General features: G+C 40.8%; 1 protein-coding gene across 1 annotated transcript in view; it reads left to right on the forward strand.

Moving 5' to 3' along the window:
* LOC124550687 (amyloid-beta-like protein) overlaps positions 1-17,235 on the forward strand; it is a 145,877-nt gene that overhangs the window by 91,379 nt on the left and 37,263 nt on the right. Inside the window, exon 5 of the mRNA XM_047125411.1 lies at positions 4,834-5,026. Coding sequence (XP_046981367.1) covers positions 4,834-5,026 — 193 coding nt within the window. The remainder of the gene's footprint in view (positions 1-4,833; positions 5,027-17,235) is intronic.

Consider the following 17,235-nt stretch of genomic DNA (forward strand, 5'->3'; position numbering starts at 1 on the left):
AACACCCTTGCCGAACTTGGTCTAGATAAGAAAACAATCTGATCAGCGCCACTTTAAATAACACACTGTCAAAGATCAAGTTCAGAGGCGAAGTATCAGAACCATTTGAAATCTGTACAGGGGTGAGACAAGGTGACCTGCTCGCTCCATTGTTTTTCAACTGTGTCCTGGAAAAGATAATCAGAGAGTGGAAAACAACCGTACCGCCAGGTTATGGGATTCAATTTGGACACGCAAGAAATGGCCTCATTGGAAACCGTTTGGCTTTTGCTGATGATCTGACACTCATTGCAAATAATATTGACGAAGCTAACGTTAAAGTGTCCAGCCTACAATCAATTGCTGCTAAGACTGGTCTAAACATAGCATTTAACAAAACTGAATTCGTCACAAACATCAAACAACGAGAGAAAATCAAGCAGTCGAAGAAACTTAAATATTTCGGAGAAATAATTACACCTGATGGTTCAAAAAGTAGGTGTTCTAAACTAGAAGTGCTTTTCATCTGTGCAAAGACTTATACAAAATCAAAAGCCTGTCTTTAAACCTAAAACGTTGTCATTATAACAGCGTAATTAGACCGTCAGCTTTGTATGCATCAGAATGTTTAAAAACATGACGAAGAAAGGACCACATCGAAAACTTGAAATAAAGACTGGATAATTTTGAGGAAAATCCTTGGCCCTATCAATGAAAACGGTGAATTCCGCCGAAGACACAACTGTGAATTATACGAACATGCAGAAGACATTGTTACCAGCATGAGGAAGCGGAGATTGATGATGGTTTTTGGTCATCTGGAAAGAATGAACCCGCAAAGACTTACTCATCGCATACATTCGTCAATTTCAAAAACAAAATCGTATTCAAAATGGGCAAGCCAAGTTAAAAAGGATTTACAGGAAGCTGAAATTTCATTTGATGACCTTCAGGATCGAGAAGTTTTCAGAGAAAAAGTCAAAATTACTAAAAACCTTATTTCGCTTACTATGCCAGTTCCACGTCCTGCAAATGGTCAAAACAGAGAAAAGAATCACAGTCAGCCAAAACGAAAATCTACTGCCAAAAGAGGAAAACGCAATCAGGGGAGAGAGAAAAATCTTTGTGGTCCGTAGCAGCCCAAAACGATAGCAAAAAAAAAAAAACATTTGTTTTTGACGATAAGCATGAAAACCTAAATGGTTGAAGACACAGAACCCTAACTATATAGATTTAATTACGTTACGATTATTCACCAATAGTGTGTGAGAAAGTCAAAAGAAGACTGAATGAGTGTAGGTTCGGTAATTTTTTGCTCCGTTTTAAGAAAACCTACTTATTACACATCTCAATGTTTATAACGTCGTAGCTCCTGAAATGCGTTTGAAGCAATGATATAATTTTGCAGGTATATTCAGTAGTATACGAGGTCTGTTGAAAAAATTCCGGAACATTCGTAATTTCGCGTCAGTGGTGTGTTGGAACGAAGTTGGCACCCCTGCACACGCCTCTAATTTTCTAACTGCCGGAAATTTCATTGTTGTATGTCTGTTAGATGTTGCTCAGTGCTGTATTGATTAGAACGTTGTGTCCCACAGTTTATGAATTTCGGGATGTCAAGAGTTAGAGAAGCAACGCATCTGCATTAAATTTTGCGTGAAACTCATGAAAACCTTTACAGAGACATGCCAAATGATGCAGAAAACCTATGGTAATGAGTGCTTAAGACGTACTCGGTGTTACGAATTGTTCACACGGTTCAAAATGTACCGGACGGAAGTTAAGATGGCTCTCGTTCAGAACGTCATTCGACGTCTACCAACCGACTTTGAAGGATTAGTTCATCATGAATTCGTGTCACAGGGAGAAACTGTTAATCGATTATACCATCGTAACGTGTTGCGACGCCTGCGAGAAAATTTGAGAAGGGAAGGGCTTGAAATGTGGCGAGACAATTCATATCTCTCGCATCACGATAATACACTCGCACATTCATTCCTGTTGGTGCGTGACTATTGCACAGAAAACGAAATCACTTTGTGCCTCATTTTTCGTACTCTCCAGACGTGGCCGCTGCGGACCTTTTTTCATTTCCAAAGTTGAAAATCCCGTTGAAAAGACGATTTGAAACAATAGCCGAGATATAAGAAAATTCACAGACGATGCTTCGTGCGATCCAGCAAGGGGCGGGCCAAGACTGTTTCAGGAAGTGGAAACTGTGTTGGTAGTGGTGTTTCAATTGTGGAGAAGAGTATTTCGAAGGAGCCGCAGCACAATAAGTTGAAGGTAAACGTAGAAAAATTTTGTGGGCCGAGTTTCGTAATTTTCTGAACAGACCTCGTATTTGTATACTGTGTGCAGACTGTGCTGCGAATAGAAGTATCAGTAATGAAGTAATAAATTAAGAAGTCATGCCTGGCGCTGATGTGAACTGTGAAAATGTAATCTATACAAATTATAAATATTTATGTATGTTTCTCATCTCATCCTAAACCACTGGACCGATTTCAACCAAACTTTGTACACGTATCATTTATTCTTTGGAGAGAATCACTTTGGGATTAAAACCACCTACTTATCAAAGAGCTGGCGGTGGCTATGAAAAAGTAGTCCAGGCCACGAGGAAACTTTTAATTTGTTTGTCCGGTATTTGAGAATGAAAGTGCTTAGAGACGTGCAACAAACTTCACACATAATTTCGAATGTTTACAAAACATTTTCTTCCTCGCGACCCCCACAAAATGATGAATGGAAAGAAGTTTGCCACTCACATCATTCTCGCTGTTCAAGCAGTAAAACTGCCACGCGAAGCATGACGTTTTTAACTGTTTCCATGAAATTGTGCGTGCTGTATTCATATATTCCACTAAATGAAGCAGAAAAATAACATTGTACGACACTTAGCCCAGCAGCTATGACATAACACTGAATGCGTGAAAAACTACCGCATCATGCGAGACATATAAATTTATTACTAACTCTGTCCGCAACACTTTTGTCAAACAGTATCCACATTTGCCACCGAATGCACCTACAAAAATGAAACATTGTATGCCTTATGTATGTATGTATGTATGTATGTATGCATGCATGCTTAATCCGGGGACCTAGAAACGATGGAACAGGCTTTGTCCCGCCATAGCCCTCGGTGGTTCACAACCCAACAACAGGCCCCAGCAGTCCACCCACTCCACCGCCGCCCCACACCGAACCCAGGTTTATTGTTCCGATTGGCCCCCTAGTGGACCCATCCCCTGGTAACATCTCATACCAGACAACTGTAATCCCAAATGTATGCATGGTAGAATAATTATGGTGTACACATACGTGGAAACAATGTTTGTGCAGCAATTATCAACACAGTTTAGCTGAGGTGGAATAAGGGCAACCAGCCTGCATTTGCTGAGGTAGATGGAAAACCACCTGAAAAACTATCCACATGCTGGCCGTCACAACGGCCCTCAGCACTAATCCGCCGAGCGGATTTGTGCTGGGGACCAGCATGCCTTCCCATTTGGGAAGCAGCGCATTAGAGTGTGCGGCAAGCTGGGTGGGCTGTACGACTTATAGTTAAGAAGATTTGATGTCAAATTGGCTACTAAGATGCAAGAAAAAACCAGCTCATCATGCATGAAGTTTCAGTTTAGGCCTATTACTTCTTTGCTGCTAACTCTATTTGCAACACATGACACTCACTGTATCTACATATGCTGTTAAATGTACATAGAAAAAAATATCACTGTGCAACAAACAGTTCAGGAGATATGACATCATAAACATTAAGCTGTGTCAAAATGAAACTTGAGGGTGAAATTCACTAGACATTCAGATGAAATACGTGTACAAACATGCATTAGATATGTTAAATATGTGTGAAGCATATTTGTCATGTGCATTTGTGAGCAAAGCCAGAGATAAAAAGCTCATCACGAACTCCTGGAACACTTTCAACCAAATATGGTTGACATATTAGTTACAATCTGGAAGTTAATAGTGTAGGAGTAAGAACCACAAACTTCCTATTGGGGTTAGTGTGATACTGATGAGAGAGGAGTGAGGGTGAGGAAGAGATAGGCACAGATAGGAGGAGAATGATGAGGAGAAGGAGTTGGACAGAGATAAAGAAGGTGAAGATGCACCGAGGGAGGGGAGAGGTGGAGATGGACAGACAAAGGAAAGAGGAGGAGATGAACAGAGACAGGGAGAGGAAGAGGCAGAGAGATGGTGGAGGAAGAGATAAACAGACAGAAGGGGAGGAGAAAGAGGAGGAAATGGACGGAAAGAGTGAGACCAGGAGATTAAGAAAGAGAGGGTGAGGATAAGGGGGCAAGGAGCAGATTAACAGAGAGAGAGCGAAGGGGGGGGGGGAGGGGGAGGAAATGGACAGAGCGAGGATGGTAGAGAATATGTACTTACAGAAGAAATTGGGTCAAAAATGCCTGGGCAGCTATGGTTTTCCCAGCTAGTTATACTACAATAAGAGCAGCTGAGTAGTTTAGGACAAGAAGTTGTTGCTTTTTTGCAAAGTACTCTAGCTGTTTTTCTCCTGAAATACATCTAGTAAGTGGTTTAGAAGTAAATACCATAATTATCAGTTTTAATAGATTAGTGTGAATCATAATTTGTTGTTAGGTAATTTTACAGAAGTAGCTATCAGCACTTGCTTTTGCCTGTTAATGCATAACCTGATTCGTGCTGAAAGCTCTCCTTTATAATAGAATTAACAGTACATAAGTTGTGGAGGAATGAATGGTCTTACGAAGTATTGTGTATAAGCACAAGTTTACGTATTCACATTTAGAGAATGTGTTAGAAATTGGTTTTCCAGCAGTATTATGACTGTCCCTCTGACAGGGCCCCAGCTGCAGCCGCTTTGCCCAGCCCCACGGCTGCACCCGCCACCGCCTCCGGAGCCGGCTCTCAGGCGGCCACCCCCGTGCCCACGCCCGACCCCTACTTCACGCACTTTGACCCACGCATCGAGCACCAGGCCTACAAGGACGCGCAGCAGCGACTCGAGGAGCAGCACCGGGAGAAGGTCACCAAGGTAGGCCGACACACTGTGTAACAGCAGTACATGTACAACAGACAACTTGAGACTCATATTGTAGAAACATGAACAAGCTAACTTTCTGTTTTAGCATTGCCACCCCAACAAATTTTGTAGTGCGATTTTATCCATTTGAAATGATCGGTGAAAGCCTGCATCTTCGAAAAAAGTGGGTTTCGTTATAAAATAACTTTCTGATACCAGTCATAATGTTCTGTTATTTATCTTTTGCATGACAGATGACAAAATTGTAGATATCGAAATAGATGACAGAGGGATAGAAAAACAATTAAAATCGCTCAAAAGGGGAAAGGCCGCTGGACCTGATGGGATACCAGTTCGATTTTACGCAGAGTACGCAAAGGAACTAGCCCCCCTTCTTTCAGCGGTGTACCATAGGTCTCTAGAAAAGCGTAGCATTCCAAAGGATGGGAAAGTGGCACAGGTCATCCCCATTTTCAAGAAGGGACGTCGAACAGATGTGCAGAACTATAGACCTAAATCTTTAACGTCGATCAGTTGTAGAATTTTGGAACACGCATTATGTTTGAGTATAATGACTTTTCTGGAGACTAGAAATCTACTCTGTAGGAATAGGCACGGGTTTTGAAAAAGACGATTGTGTGAAACCCAGCTAGCGCTATTTGTCCACGAGACTCAGAGGGCCATAGACATGGATTCCCAGGTAGATGCCGTGTTACTTGACTTCCGCAAGGCGTTCAACATGGTTCCCCACAGTCATTTAATGAACAAAGTAAGAGCATATGGATTGTCAGACCAATTGTGTGATTGAATTGAAGAGTTCCTAGATACCAACGCAGCATGTCATTCTCAATGGAGAGAGGTCTTCCGAAGTAAGAGTGATTTCAGGTGTGCCGCAGGGGAGTGTTGTAGGACCGTTGCTATTCACCATATACATAAATGACCTTGTGGATGGCATCACAAGTTCACTGAGGCTTGTTGTGGATGATGATGTGCTATATCAAGAGGTTGTAACAATGAAAATTGTACTGAAATGCAGGAGGATCTGCAACAAATTGACGCATGGTGCAGGGAATGGCAATTGAATCTCAATGTAGACAATTGTAATGTGTTGCAAACACATAGAAAGAAAGATCTTTTATCATTTAGCTATAGTATAGCAGGTCTGCAACTGGAAGCAGTTAATTCCATAAATTATCTGGGAGTAGGCATTAGGAGTGATTTAAAATGGAATGATCATATAAAGTTGATCGTCGGTAAAGCAGATGCCAGACTGAGATTCATTGGAAGAATCCTAAGGAAATGCAATCCGAAAACAAAGAAAGTAGGTTACAGTACACTTGTTCGCCCACTGCTTGAATACTGCTGAGCAGTGTGGGATCCATACCAGATAGGGTTGATAGAAGAGATAGAGAAGATCCAACGGAGAGCAGCATGCTTCGTTACAGGATCATTTAGTAATCACGAAAGCATTACAGAGATGATAGATAAACTCCAGTGGAAGACTCTGCAAGAGAGACGCTCAGTAGCTTGGTACGGGCTTTTGTTGAAGTTTCGAGAACATACCTTCACCGAGGAGTCAAGCAGTATATTGCTCCCTCCTACATATATCTCGCAAAGAGATCATGAGGATAAAATCAGAGAGATTAGAGCCCACACAGAGGCATACCGACAATCTTTCTTTCCACGAACAACACGACGCTGGAATAGAAGGGAGAACAGATAGAGGTACTCAAAGTGCCCTCTGCCACACACCTTTGGGTGGCTTGCGGTGTATGGATGTAGATGTACATGTAGACATGTTTCCAGAAATGATTTCCATTTTCAAGTGTGTTTCTTGTGTGTTATGCCATTTATTTATGGTTTTTTCAAGCTGTGATGTGCTGCATTGTTCTGTTACCTTTACCAGAATATATAAACATACACGATTTTTTAAATTAATTATTGCTCTTTATATAGAGTTAATAGATGTGCACAGTGGAGGCAAGAGCCAAAGTCAAATACCAAGGGGAGCTGTCCAAGGATTTCCTTATCAGAACGGGTGTGAGACAAGGTGATGTTATTTCACCACTGTTATTTAATCTGATCCTAGAGAAAGTAACCTGAGAAATGAAGGGAGAAAACAAAGTGGTGACGCTAAATGGTAAGACAGATTTATTGGTTTATGCAGACAACATCACTGTTCTAGCAAAATCAGAGGAAGAGATGGCAGAAACTTTAGAGGACCTTGCGCAAAGTGCAAGTAAGATCGGGTTACAGATTAATGCGGAAAAGACTGAGGTAATGGAGGTATCAAGAGAAGCCCCTAAAGACATCCCATTGCAGGTAGGGATATGGAAATTTGCTGAACTGGAGAATTTTAAATACCTTGGTACATGGTTCAACAGACAGAATGATTTAAAACAGGAAATAAATGAATGTATTGTGAATGGGTCTAAAATTTATTTCAGTCTAATGTGGATAACGTCATACAGGAACGTGTCAATTAAGATCAAACTTAATGGATGTAATGCTGTGACAGTGCCAGTATTGTTGTATGGGACAGAAACCCTAAGCACAACAAAGAAGGATGAAGAAAACTTGTTGGTCTTCGAAAGAAAAATTATGAGAAAGATCTTTGGGCCTGTTCAAGAAGGGAGCTCATGGAGATGCAAAAAAAAAAAAAAAAAAAAAAAAAAAAAACAAGAATTGTATGAGCTGATGAGGCAACTGAACAGAATAAGCTTGGCAGGCCACATTGCTAGGAGACCAGACACCTCTCAGGCAATAGCCTTACTTATGGGAAGATCTGATGGTATCTGTCCAATCGGAAGACCCAGAAAGCGATGGGCGGATAAGCTGCAGAAAGACCTTTGCCAGCTAGAAGTTCGTGACAATTGGATCCAAAGAGCACAAGATCACCATCCATGGAGGAGCATTGTGAGGTCGGCACATGATCTACAGGGTCGTCGAGCACCGATTTGATTGATTGATTAATTGATTGATTGATTGATGGATATGGTGAATTTGCAAAAACAGTAAGTAACCTTTTCCCAAATTAACCATTAACTATATATGAAGGTTGATTATTAATTTACAAACTTATATATATAAAGGTAAATGCAACAGAGCAATGAAGCACTTCATAAATCGAAAACAACATGAATAAATGGAGTAATTCACAAATGTTTCATTGTTATAAAATTCATCATGATTAGTTTTATTACATTACAATAATTTTACATGATTTATTGTATTACAGTTTGCTTACTAGGTGCTCTCAGCTTAAAATACATGTTTTTCTATCAAAGAATTGTTGTGATTTTCTAAAATTCAAGTTCATATATTTGTTTTGACTGGCCATTTCATATATGATTTTTGTATGACTAATATAGTGCATCAGTACTTGTCCCCCTGAATGTAGTAAATGTACATAACATGGTGCAGTATTCATAATCAATTTTAGTTTTATAAAAGAACAAAACTTCATATAAAATTTGTGAATTTATATCACATAAATAGTGAAGTACCTCAGACCTGCATATGTTTATCTTACATTATTAGCATTTATATTTACTTAAAACATTTATCAAGAAAAGTGAAAATTGTAGTAGGACCCATGCCTATTAACAATTCACTGTATTAGGTGCTACATTAATCCAGGGTATCAACACTGAAACATGGCTGAGACAGTTATATTTCATTATCCATTTTTTGATAAGCAGTGTTCCACAGCTATGAAATTTTGCAGAAATGACATTGAGGATAACATCTTCAGCTGCTGAATTAAAGAACTTTATTTGCTACTTTATTTTAATGTAATGCTACTACCTTCAGGCACAAAAGCTGAAATTCAGTTCTGTGTGTCAGTACTATGGCAAACTCCCAATTATCTGGGTTAATATGGTCCTGAGATTGCACTGCTAACTGAAAAACATGGATAATCCAATACAAGTGTTTTGACCAGAAACTGCTGTTTACAAAGCAAACTTTTTATGTGAAAGCCCTTTGCGTTCTTTACCTGTTAGTAACTGGGAAATGAAACTTTTCTTACAAAATTGTACTGAGACACACTGCATTTCATTTCGTTTCAGGTTACTTTTGAAAAACAATTCTCCATGTTTTTTTAACTCACTTTTTTTCGTGATGCTACTTCTCATTTTCCAAAGATTCACACAATCAATAGAAGGGAGGACCGATAGAGGTACTCAGGGTGCCCTCCGCCACACACCGTCAGGTGGCTTGCGGAGTATGGATGTAGATGTAGATGTAGAATCTAGTGAATCAAATGAATATCATCTTGCATAGTCTGGTAGCAGATCAACAGGTTTCAGTGCTTTCGTATGTGTGAGAACAACTTCCTTATATCGTCTTGCCTCCACTCTGTTTCTCTATCGGACACAATTTTTTCACTCTATCTGTGTCACTTAGCTGCTCAAATCTTGATGCATCAGTGTTGCTATTTAACCACCGTTGGATGTTTTAGTCATGTCCCCACAATAAGAAATTTGATTCCTAAATTAAAATACTCATTCTTGTTATAACAGAATATTTCATGCTTCAGTTTTTATTTTTCCAAAAACAACTGAGCTATGCACTTATAACTTACAAGCTGGGTAATGCACCCAACAATCAGCAGCCAAAAAAAGGTAAATGTCGTGTGACTAGGGCCTCCCGTCGGGTAGACCGTTTGCCGGGTGCAAGTCTTTTGATTCGACGCCATTTCAGCGACCTGCGCGTTGATGGGGATGAAATGATAATGATTAGGACAACACAACACCCAGTCCCTGAGTGGAGAAAATCTCCAACCCAGCTGGGAATCGAACCTGAGCCCTTAGGGTTGACATTCTGTCACACTGACCACTCAGCTACCGGCGGCGGACAATCAGCAACTTACTGAATGTAGTTATCACAGGTTGATTACAAATCATTAGGAATGACACACTACTCACACACATATATGGTTTCAACTTTCATTCCAGAAGATGGTCATGTAAACCAGTAGTGGCTAAAATTATTTAATTCTACTAGCTGAAGGTGTTAGTCACAATATCAGTCCTGCAACATGGGTAAACCAGTCATACAGCTCAGTGTCATGTGTTTAGAGCTGAGATATCTGTTCATTGGTTGACCTGAAGACAAGGGTGTTTAAAGATAGCAAAGTTTTCTGAAATATCTATAATTGACACTTTGATACATAATTTATTTTGATGCTGAAGGTACATTGTTGTTAAAATACTGATTTTTTTATATTGAAAAGAGTGATTCTTTTTAGATTTGTAATGATAAACTGTTTTCTAAATTTGTCGTATGAGAAGTCTGTCATTGTTGATTTACACACAAGATCTGTCAAGAAATTCATTTAATGAAGAAAAGTATTTTGACATTTTTGTTACTCCTAAACGAAAGAAAATGTATGTAACTAACAGGATACATTAACTGAGAGAGCAGAGAGAAAACAGTTCTTCTAAACTGCAAATTGTGTTTGGAAATCAGCAACATCAACTATATATATACACTCCTGGAAATTGAAACAAGAACACCGTGAATTCATTGTCCCAGGAAGGGGAAACTTTATTGACACATTCCTGGGGTCAGATACATCACATGATCACACTGACAGAACCACAGGCACATAGACACAGGCAACAGAGCATGCACAACGTCGGCACTAGTACAGTGTATATCCACCTTTCGCAGCAATGCAGGCTGCTATTCTCCCATGGAGACGATCGTAGAGATCCTGGATGTAGTCCTGTGGAACGGCTTGCCATGCCATTTCCACCTGGCGCCTCAGTTGGACCAGCGTTCGTGCTGGACGTGCAGACCGCGTGAGACGACGCTTCATCCAGTCCCAAACATGCTCAATGGGGGACAGATCCGGAGATCTTGCTGGCCAGGGTAGTTGACTTACACCTTCTAGAGCACGTTGGGTGGCACGGGATACATGCGGACGTGCATTGTCCTGTTGGAACAGCAAGTTACCTTGCCGGTCTAGGAATGGTAGAACGATGGGTTCGATGACGGTTTGGATGTACCGTGCACTATTCAGTGTCCCCTCGACGATCACCAGTGGTGTACGGCCAGTGTAGGAGATCGCTCCCCACACCATGATGCCGGGTGTTGGCCCTGTGTGCCTCGGTCGTATGCAGTCCTGATTGTGGCGCTCACCTGCACGGTGCCAAACACGCATACGACCATCATTGGCACCAAGGCAGAAGCGACTCTCATCGCTGAAGACGACACGTCTCCATTCGTCCCTCCATTCACGCCTGTCGCGACACCACTGGAGGCGGGCTGCACGATGTTGGGGCGTGAGCGGAAGACGGCCTAACGGTGTGCGGGACCGTAGCCCAGCTTCATGGAGACGGTTGCGAATGGTCCTCGCCGATACCCCAGGAGCAACAGTGTCCCTAATTTGCTGGGAAGTGGCGGTGCGGTCCCCTACGGCACTGCGTAGGATCCTACGGTCTTGGCGTGCATCCGTGCGTCGCTGCGGTCCGGTCCCAGGTCGACGGGCACGTGCACCTTCCACCGACCACTGGCGACAACATCGATGTACTGTGGAGACCTCACGCCCCACGTGTTGAGCAATTCGGCGGTACGTCCACCCGGCCTCCCGCATGCCCACTATACGCCCTCGCTCAAAGTCCGTCAACTGCACATACGGTTCACGTCCACGCTGTCGCGGCATGCTACCAGTGTTAAAGACTGCGATGGAGCTCCGTATGCCACGGCAAACTGGCTGACACTGACGGCGGCGGTGCACAAATGCTGCGCAGCTAGCGCCATTCGACGGCCAACACCGCGGTTCCTGGTGTGTCCGCTGTGCCGTGCGTGTGATCATTGCTTGTACAGCCCTCTCGCAGTGTCCGGAGCAAGTATGGTGGGTCTGACACACCGGTGTCAATGTGTTCTTTTTTCCATTTCCAGGGGTGTATATCTAAAAACAAAGATGATGTGACTTACCAAACGAAAGCGCTGGCATGTTGATAGGCACACAAACATACACACAAAATTCAAGCTTTCGCAACCAATGGTTGCTTCATCAGGAAAGAGGGAAGGAGAGGGAAAGACGAAAGGATGTGGGTTTTAAGGGAGAGGGTAAGGAGTCACTCCAATCCTGGGAGCGGAAAGACTTACCTTAGGGGGTATGTATATATATGACACCATAGTTTGATGTTGGCTCAAAGAAATGAGGTTCAGAAGTGGTGTCAATCTGAATACTAACAGGCACTATCAATTTTTGACTAGGCTGATTACTAGTTTCCAGATACCTGTTACACTTGACTTTAGCCACCAGTGGTAAAATTAGCGACAACATAACCATTTTTTTGTAAAGTGGTCAGCACATCAATTATCACTACTACAACTTAGTAACTTGGGATGCATTCTTTTAAAGCTCCAAAAAGAGACACAATAAGGAACTTTGTTGACTATAGGCCAACAGTTCACGCCCATTCAATAACATTGACTTGACTGAACAACTAAACTAATCAGATGGAGATACATAACTGACTTCAGACTACAAAGAAATCAAACATAATTCTTTAAAACAAAATTAAGCATTTACTGTATAGATGAACTGAGGTGCTATATACTATATCAATTTATTACAGAAATACTACATGAATCTTTGTTCTATTAAATTCAGTTGACATGATATGTGAAAAATGTGATTAATAGCACCCAATACACAGTCAAAGAATGCAGAAAATAGAATGACGAAAGCCTAGTACATAGATATTGTATATATGTCAACAATATAATACTGATGTATGGATGTCAGTATTATTTCCACAAAATATTGCTGTTTTTTGTCATCTCTAAGAGAGTTGGCATTCTGTCACATTTCTCTCTTTATTGCCTTGAAATATTTTCAGCTGCAATGTAGCTAAAGTAAATAAGATATTTATTCAGCGAAAGTGAGCAATAAGAATGATAGATAACTGTGTAGTCTACAGGGGCCTCTTCAAAGACATTACAATTCTAATACTAGCTTTGCTGAGCATTTAATCTTAAAATTATTTGTTGCTAAAATGAGGGCACACTGAAAATAAATGTTTCCAAGTTTTTTACCTGAAATCTCTTAAATCTTTTAAAACAAACCAAACATTATTACCATTCTACGTCTTTATTCTCAATGCCAACATATTTGCTGCCTTCTACCATAAAAGAGCTCCGAATTCTGAGATGTAACATGGTGGTGTGTAATGTAACTAAATAGGTACATCAGAAATGGTGTCCTATAATCAGGTTTTGAATTTGAAGAGTTCGTCACATGTAGAGCGCCCTCTCCCAGCACGGAGCACGGCAATGCCAGACCAGACACAAGTGCTGCTACATATGGAACAATCTGAGACAGTTCCTTGGGTTCACTGTCATTGGTCATCCTGACTTGGCCCCATCCAGTTTCCATCTGTTTCCAAAACTTAAAGAACACCTTCGAAGACTTCACTTGGTGAAGAAGCGGTGCAAGCAGAGGTGAGGTTGTGGCTCTGTCAGCAAACTCAAATATTCTACAGTGACAGTATCAACAAACTGATCTCTTGTTGGGAGACATGTATTAGTTGCTAGGATAGCTACATTGAGAAATAAATATGTCTGCATGAAGAATAAATATATAGAATGTTAATAGCACTTGTTTTTAGAATGAGATTTTCATTCTGCAGTGGAGTTAGCACTGATATGAAACTTCCTGGCAGATTAAAATTATTTGCCATACCAAGAATCAAACTTGGAATCTTTGCCTTTCATGAGCAAGTGGTCTGCCAACTGAGCTAAACAAGCATGACTCACAACCTGTCCTCACAGCTTTACTTCCACCATTACCTCATCTCCTACCTTCCAAACTTAACCTACTAGGAATTCTTATATCAGTGCACACTCTGCTGCAGATCGAAAATCTCATTCTGTTCTTTGAAGTTTGAAAGGTAGGAGATGATGTACTGGCAGAAGTAAAGCTGTGAGGAAAGGTCATGAGTCATGCTTGGGTAGCTCAGTAGAACAATTGCCTGCAAAAGCCTAAGGTTCCGAGCTCAAGTCTCGGTCTGGCACTCAGTTTTAATCTGCAAGGAAGTTTCAACTTTTGTTTTATTTAAAAAGCTTTGCGTTTTTCACATAAAAAAGTTTGGGGAATTACTTTTCAGCATGCCCTCCTACCGAGTGCGGTGGCGCCGTGGTTACCACACTGGACTCACATTCGGGAGGACGACAGTTCAGTCCCACGTTCGACCATCCTGATTTAGGTTTTCCGTGATTTCCCTAAATCACTCCAGGCAAATGCCAGGATGGTTCCCTTGCAAGGGCACGGCCGACTTACTTCCCTAATCTGATGAGACCGATGACCTCTCAGATTGGTCTCTTCTCCTCCCCCCCCCCCCCCCCTCCTCCACCCACACCATCCTAAATATGAGTTTAAGATAAACTATATTTTAGAAATCAGAGACTCTGCTTAGCTGTGTGACAGAATTATGAGTACTAACATGATGATGGATATATTAAACTAAATGGGTAATATAAACAGACTTTTTAATATAGCTGAGGAGGCAACCAAGTGTTTCCTGATCCTAGTCTGTTAAATTTAGCTAGTGTAAGTGCGATGGGCCTCTAGAAGTATAGTGATAATTTATTGCAAATCTGGTGAATATAGGTTATTCTCTAATAGCCGCTTCTCTTTTTTTAACCTACTTCTGCTCCCTGTTCTCCAAACCACTATTAGGTGCATGGTAGAGAGTACTTCCAGTGTACCAATTATTGGGCTGCTTCCCATTCCATTCACATTGGAGCATGGGAAGAATGTTTAAATGTGTCTGTGCATGCTGTACCTAATCTAATCTTGGTCTCATGATACCTATGCAAGTAATAAATAGGGGTTGTAGTTCCTAGATTCAACTTATAAGTTTAGTTTGTAAATAGACTTTCTTGGGGTAGTTTGCGTCTGTCTTAAAGTGTCTGCTAGTTCAGAATGCACGACTCACTCTATAAACCTGAAAATGCTCTTTCCTAATGACATATTTGGAACATGATGAATGAATTAATGTGGGATACAGGGCTGTTGGATATTATACTCACCATGACATAGTCAGCCAATGATTTCTACTATTAAAGGTGTATTTCCTGTTGTTATCCCTGTTTCTTTCAGATCTTCTTTTACAGCTGCACTCCTCTTTATTGTCTTATTTTAGCTTAACTAAAAGTTTCGTAAAAATCCATAACTTGGTTTGTTTATCTGTTTGATTTGATTGCATTAATATGCCCATAGAATTTTAGCCTGTAATTTTTAATATCAGAATAAATGTGTGTGTACGTTTGAATTTCCTTCATTTCTCTTAGTCTACGCAGTCCTTTTGGGGTGTATGTTCTACCTAAAGTTTTCCTGAGTAGTTTTCATGCCCTCATTTCTTCATTCTCTCTCCTTCTGTCATAAATGAATATGCCAGTCCTGTAAAGATGCTGTGGTTTGATGAACCTGTAGAGTGCCTCAGTATTGTGTATTTTGAAATGTAGTTTTGATGTAAGTTTTAAGTCTGTTCCCAGTTTGTAGCACTGAATTCCATAAATGCTCTTTTAGAACAGCTTCTTGAATTGAGAAATCCTCCAATACTTTGCACATACAGTTTCTAGAATAGAAGTTTGCGTCTTACTGATACCCCCTCCCTCCACACACACACACACACACACACACACACACACACACACACTCCCAGAAGGGTGGAGGACGAGCATTTTAAAGCACCTGCTTCTGAACATGAAGCCACACACCAGCCCAAATCAAATCTGCCTGACGGATTAACCATGGGGAGTGGTGTACTGGCCAGCCTGTTGTTGTTTTTAGGCAATTTCCCACATCCACTGAGGCAAATAGTCGGCTGGTTCTCATGTTCTGCTGCAGATACTATAATATTTCCCACAAAAATGAAGTCAGAATAAAGGTGGAATGCTACGTTGCATTGTGCCTCTGAATACTAATTGCCCTGAGGTGGGAAAATCACAAATGCTAGAGTGAGACGAAAATAATTTTGTTTAGTTTTCAGGTAAGATACAACTTAAAAAAACCTCTCACTGTGCATGGTTCTGTGTGCATTGCCATTAGTTTTCCCACTGTGATGAAACCATGCACACCGATCACAGTAGGAGAGCAATAAGTTGGCTGACGGTTGACCATGTTCAAATGTAGTACAGTATGATGAAATACATCACAGTGCACAACAAGAGTAATCTGACTACATATAGCAGACAATTTAGACTGCTGGTTCTAAGCGGTGTAATGCTAATATGGATGTGATAGTACACCGATATTATGTAATAGTTGTATCGCCAAACCTTTGCTTCCCAACAGAATTAAGCTGCCGAAACATATATTTCTACAGGCAATTAGTGATATTTAAGGTACATGTTCAATAAATAGTAAGTCATTTTAACTCAGTAGTAAGATTATTATTCACAATTAGCTTAAAAATACAAATATGGCATTCTTACATGCATCTAGACAGAAGAATGGATTGGTAGGACTCTAAGGAACTTCCTTTGTTTCATATAAAACCGGAATGAAATTAATCCATTAACTTTAATACATTGTGGTGAAGACTATACATATATCTCTACATAGTACTTAATTAAATGACAAAAATTAAATTATTACATCACACAATGCTCGAATGCTTTGACCATGCACTAGATGCAAACAGGAGGGGTACATAGATTCCTCCCCAGAAGGGAAGGGAGGGGGCAGGGACCTGGTAGTAGTTTCAAATTGCCTTTGGAAGAGGTGACCCCATCATCACAAGTCTGTATGTGGGTGTGTGTATAGTCTCTTAAGATTTCCGTGGGTTCAGGATTATATGAATGATGTATGACATATGCTATTCATGACCTTGTAGGTGTGGCTGAAATGTTCCCATGAAACATAATAAAAAGCATTTGTTGCTGACATTAATGTTACGTAATTTGATATTTGTAGACATAACATCCACAGTACCCTGATTTGCAAGTAACAGAGCCCCATAACTGATTTCAGTTTACTAAGAAAGAAGTTAAATTATGGCAGTATTGAAAAAGAAACTTTGGTGCTCACTTTATGGAGGAGATGCTGAGTCACAGACAGACACAACAAAAAGATTGCCATAGCTGTTGGGTTTTTAGCCAAAATGCCTTTTTCTAAATTAGACAACACACACATTCATACAAACACAACTCACACACTCGTGATTGCTGAGGCCAGACATTGGGCAACTGCACATGAT

The sequence above is a fragment of the Schistocerca americana genome, chromosome 9, assembly GCF_021461395.2.
Source record: "Schistocerca americana isolate TAMUIC-IGC-003095 chromosome 9, iqSchAmer2.1, whole genome shotgun sequence".
NCBI classification, from domain to species: Eukaryota; Metazoa; Arthropoda; class Insecta; order Orthoptera; family Acrididae; genus Schistocerca; species Schistocerca americana.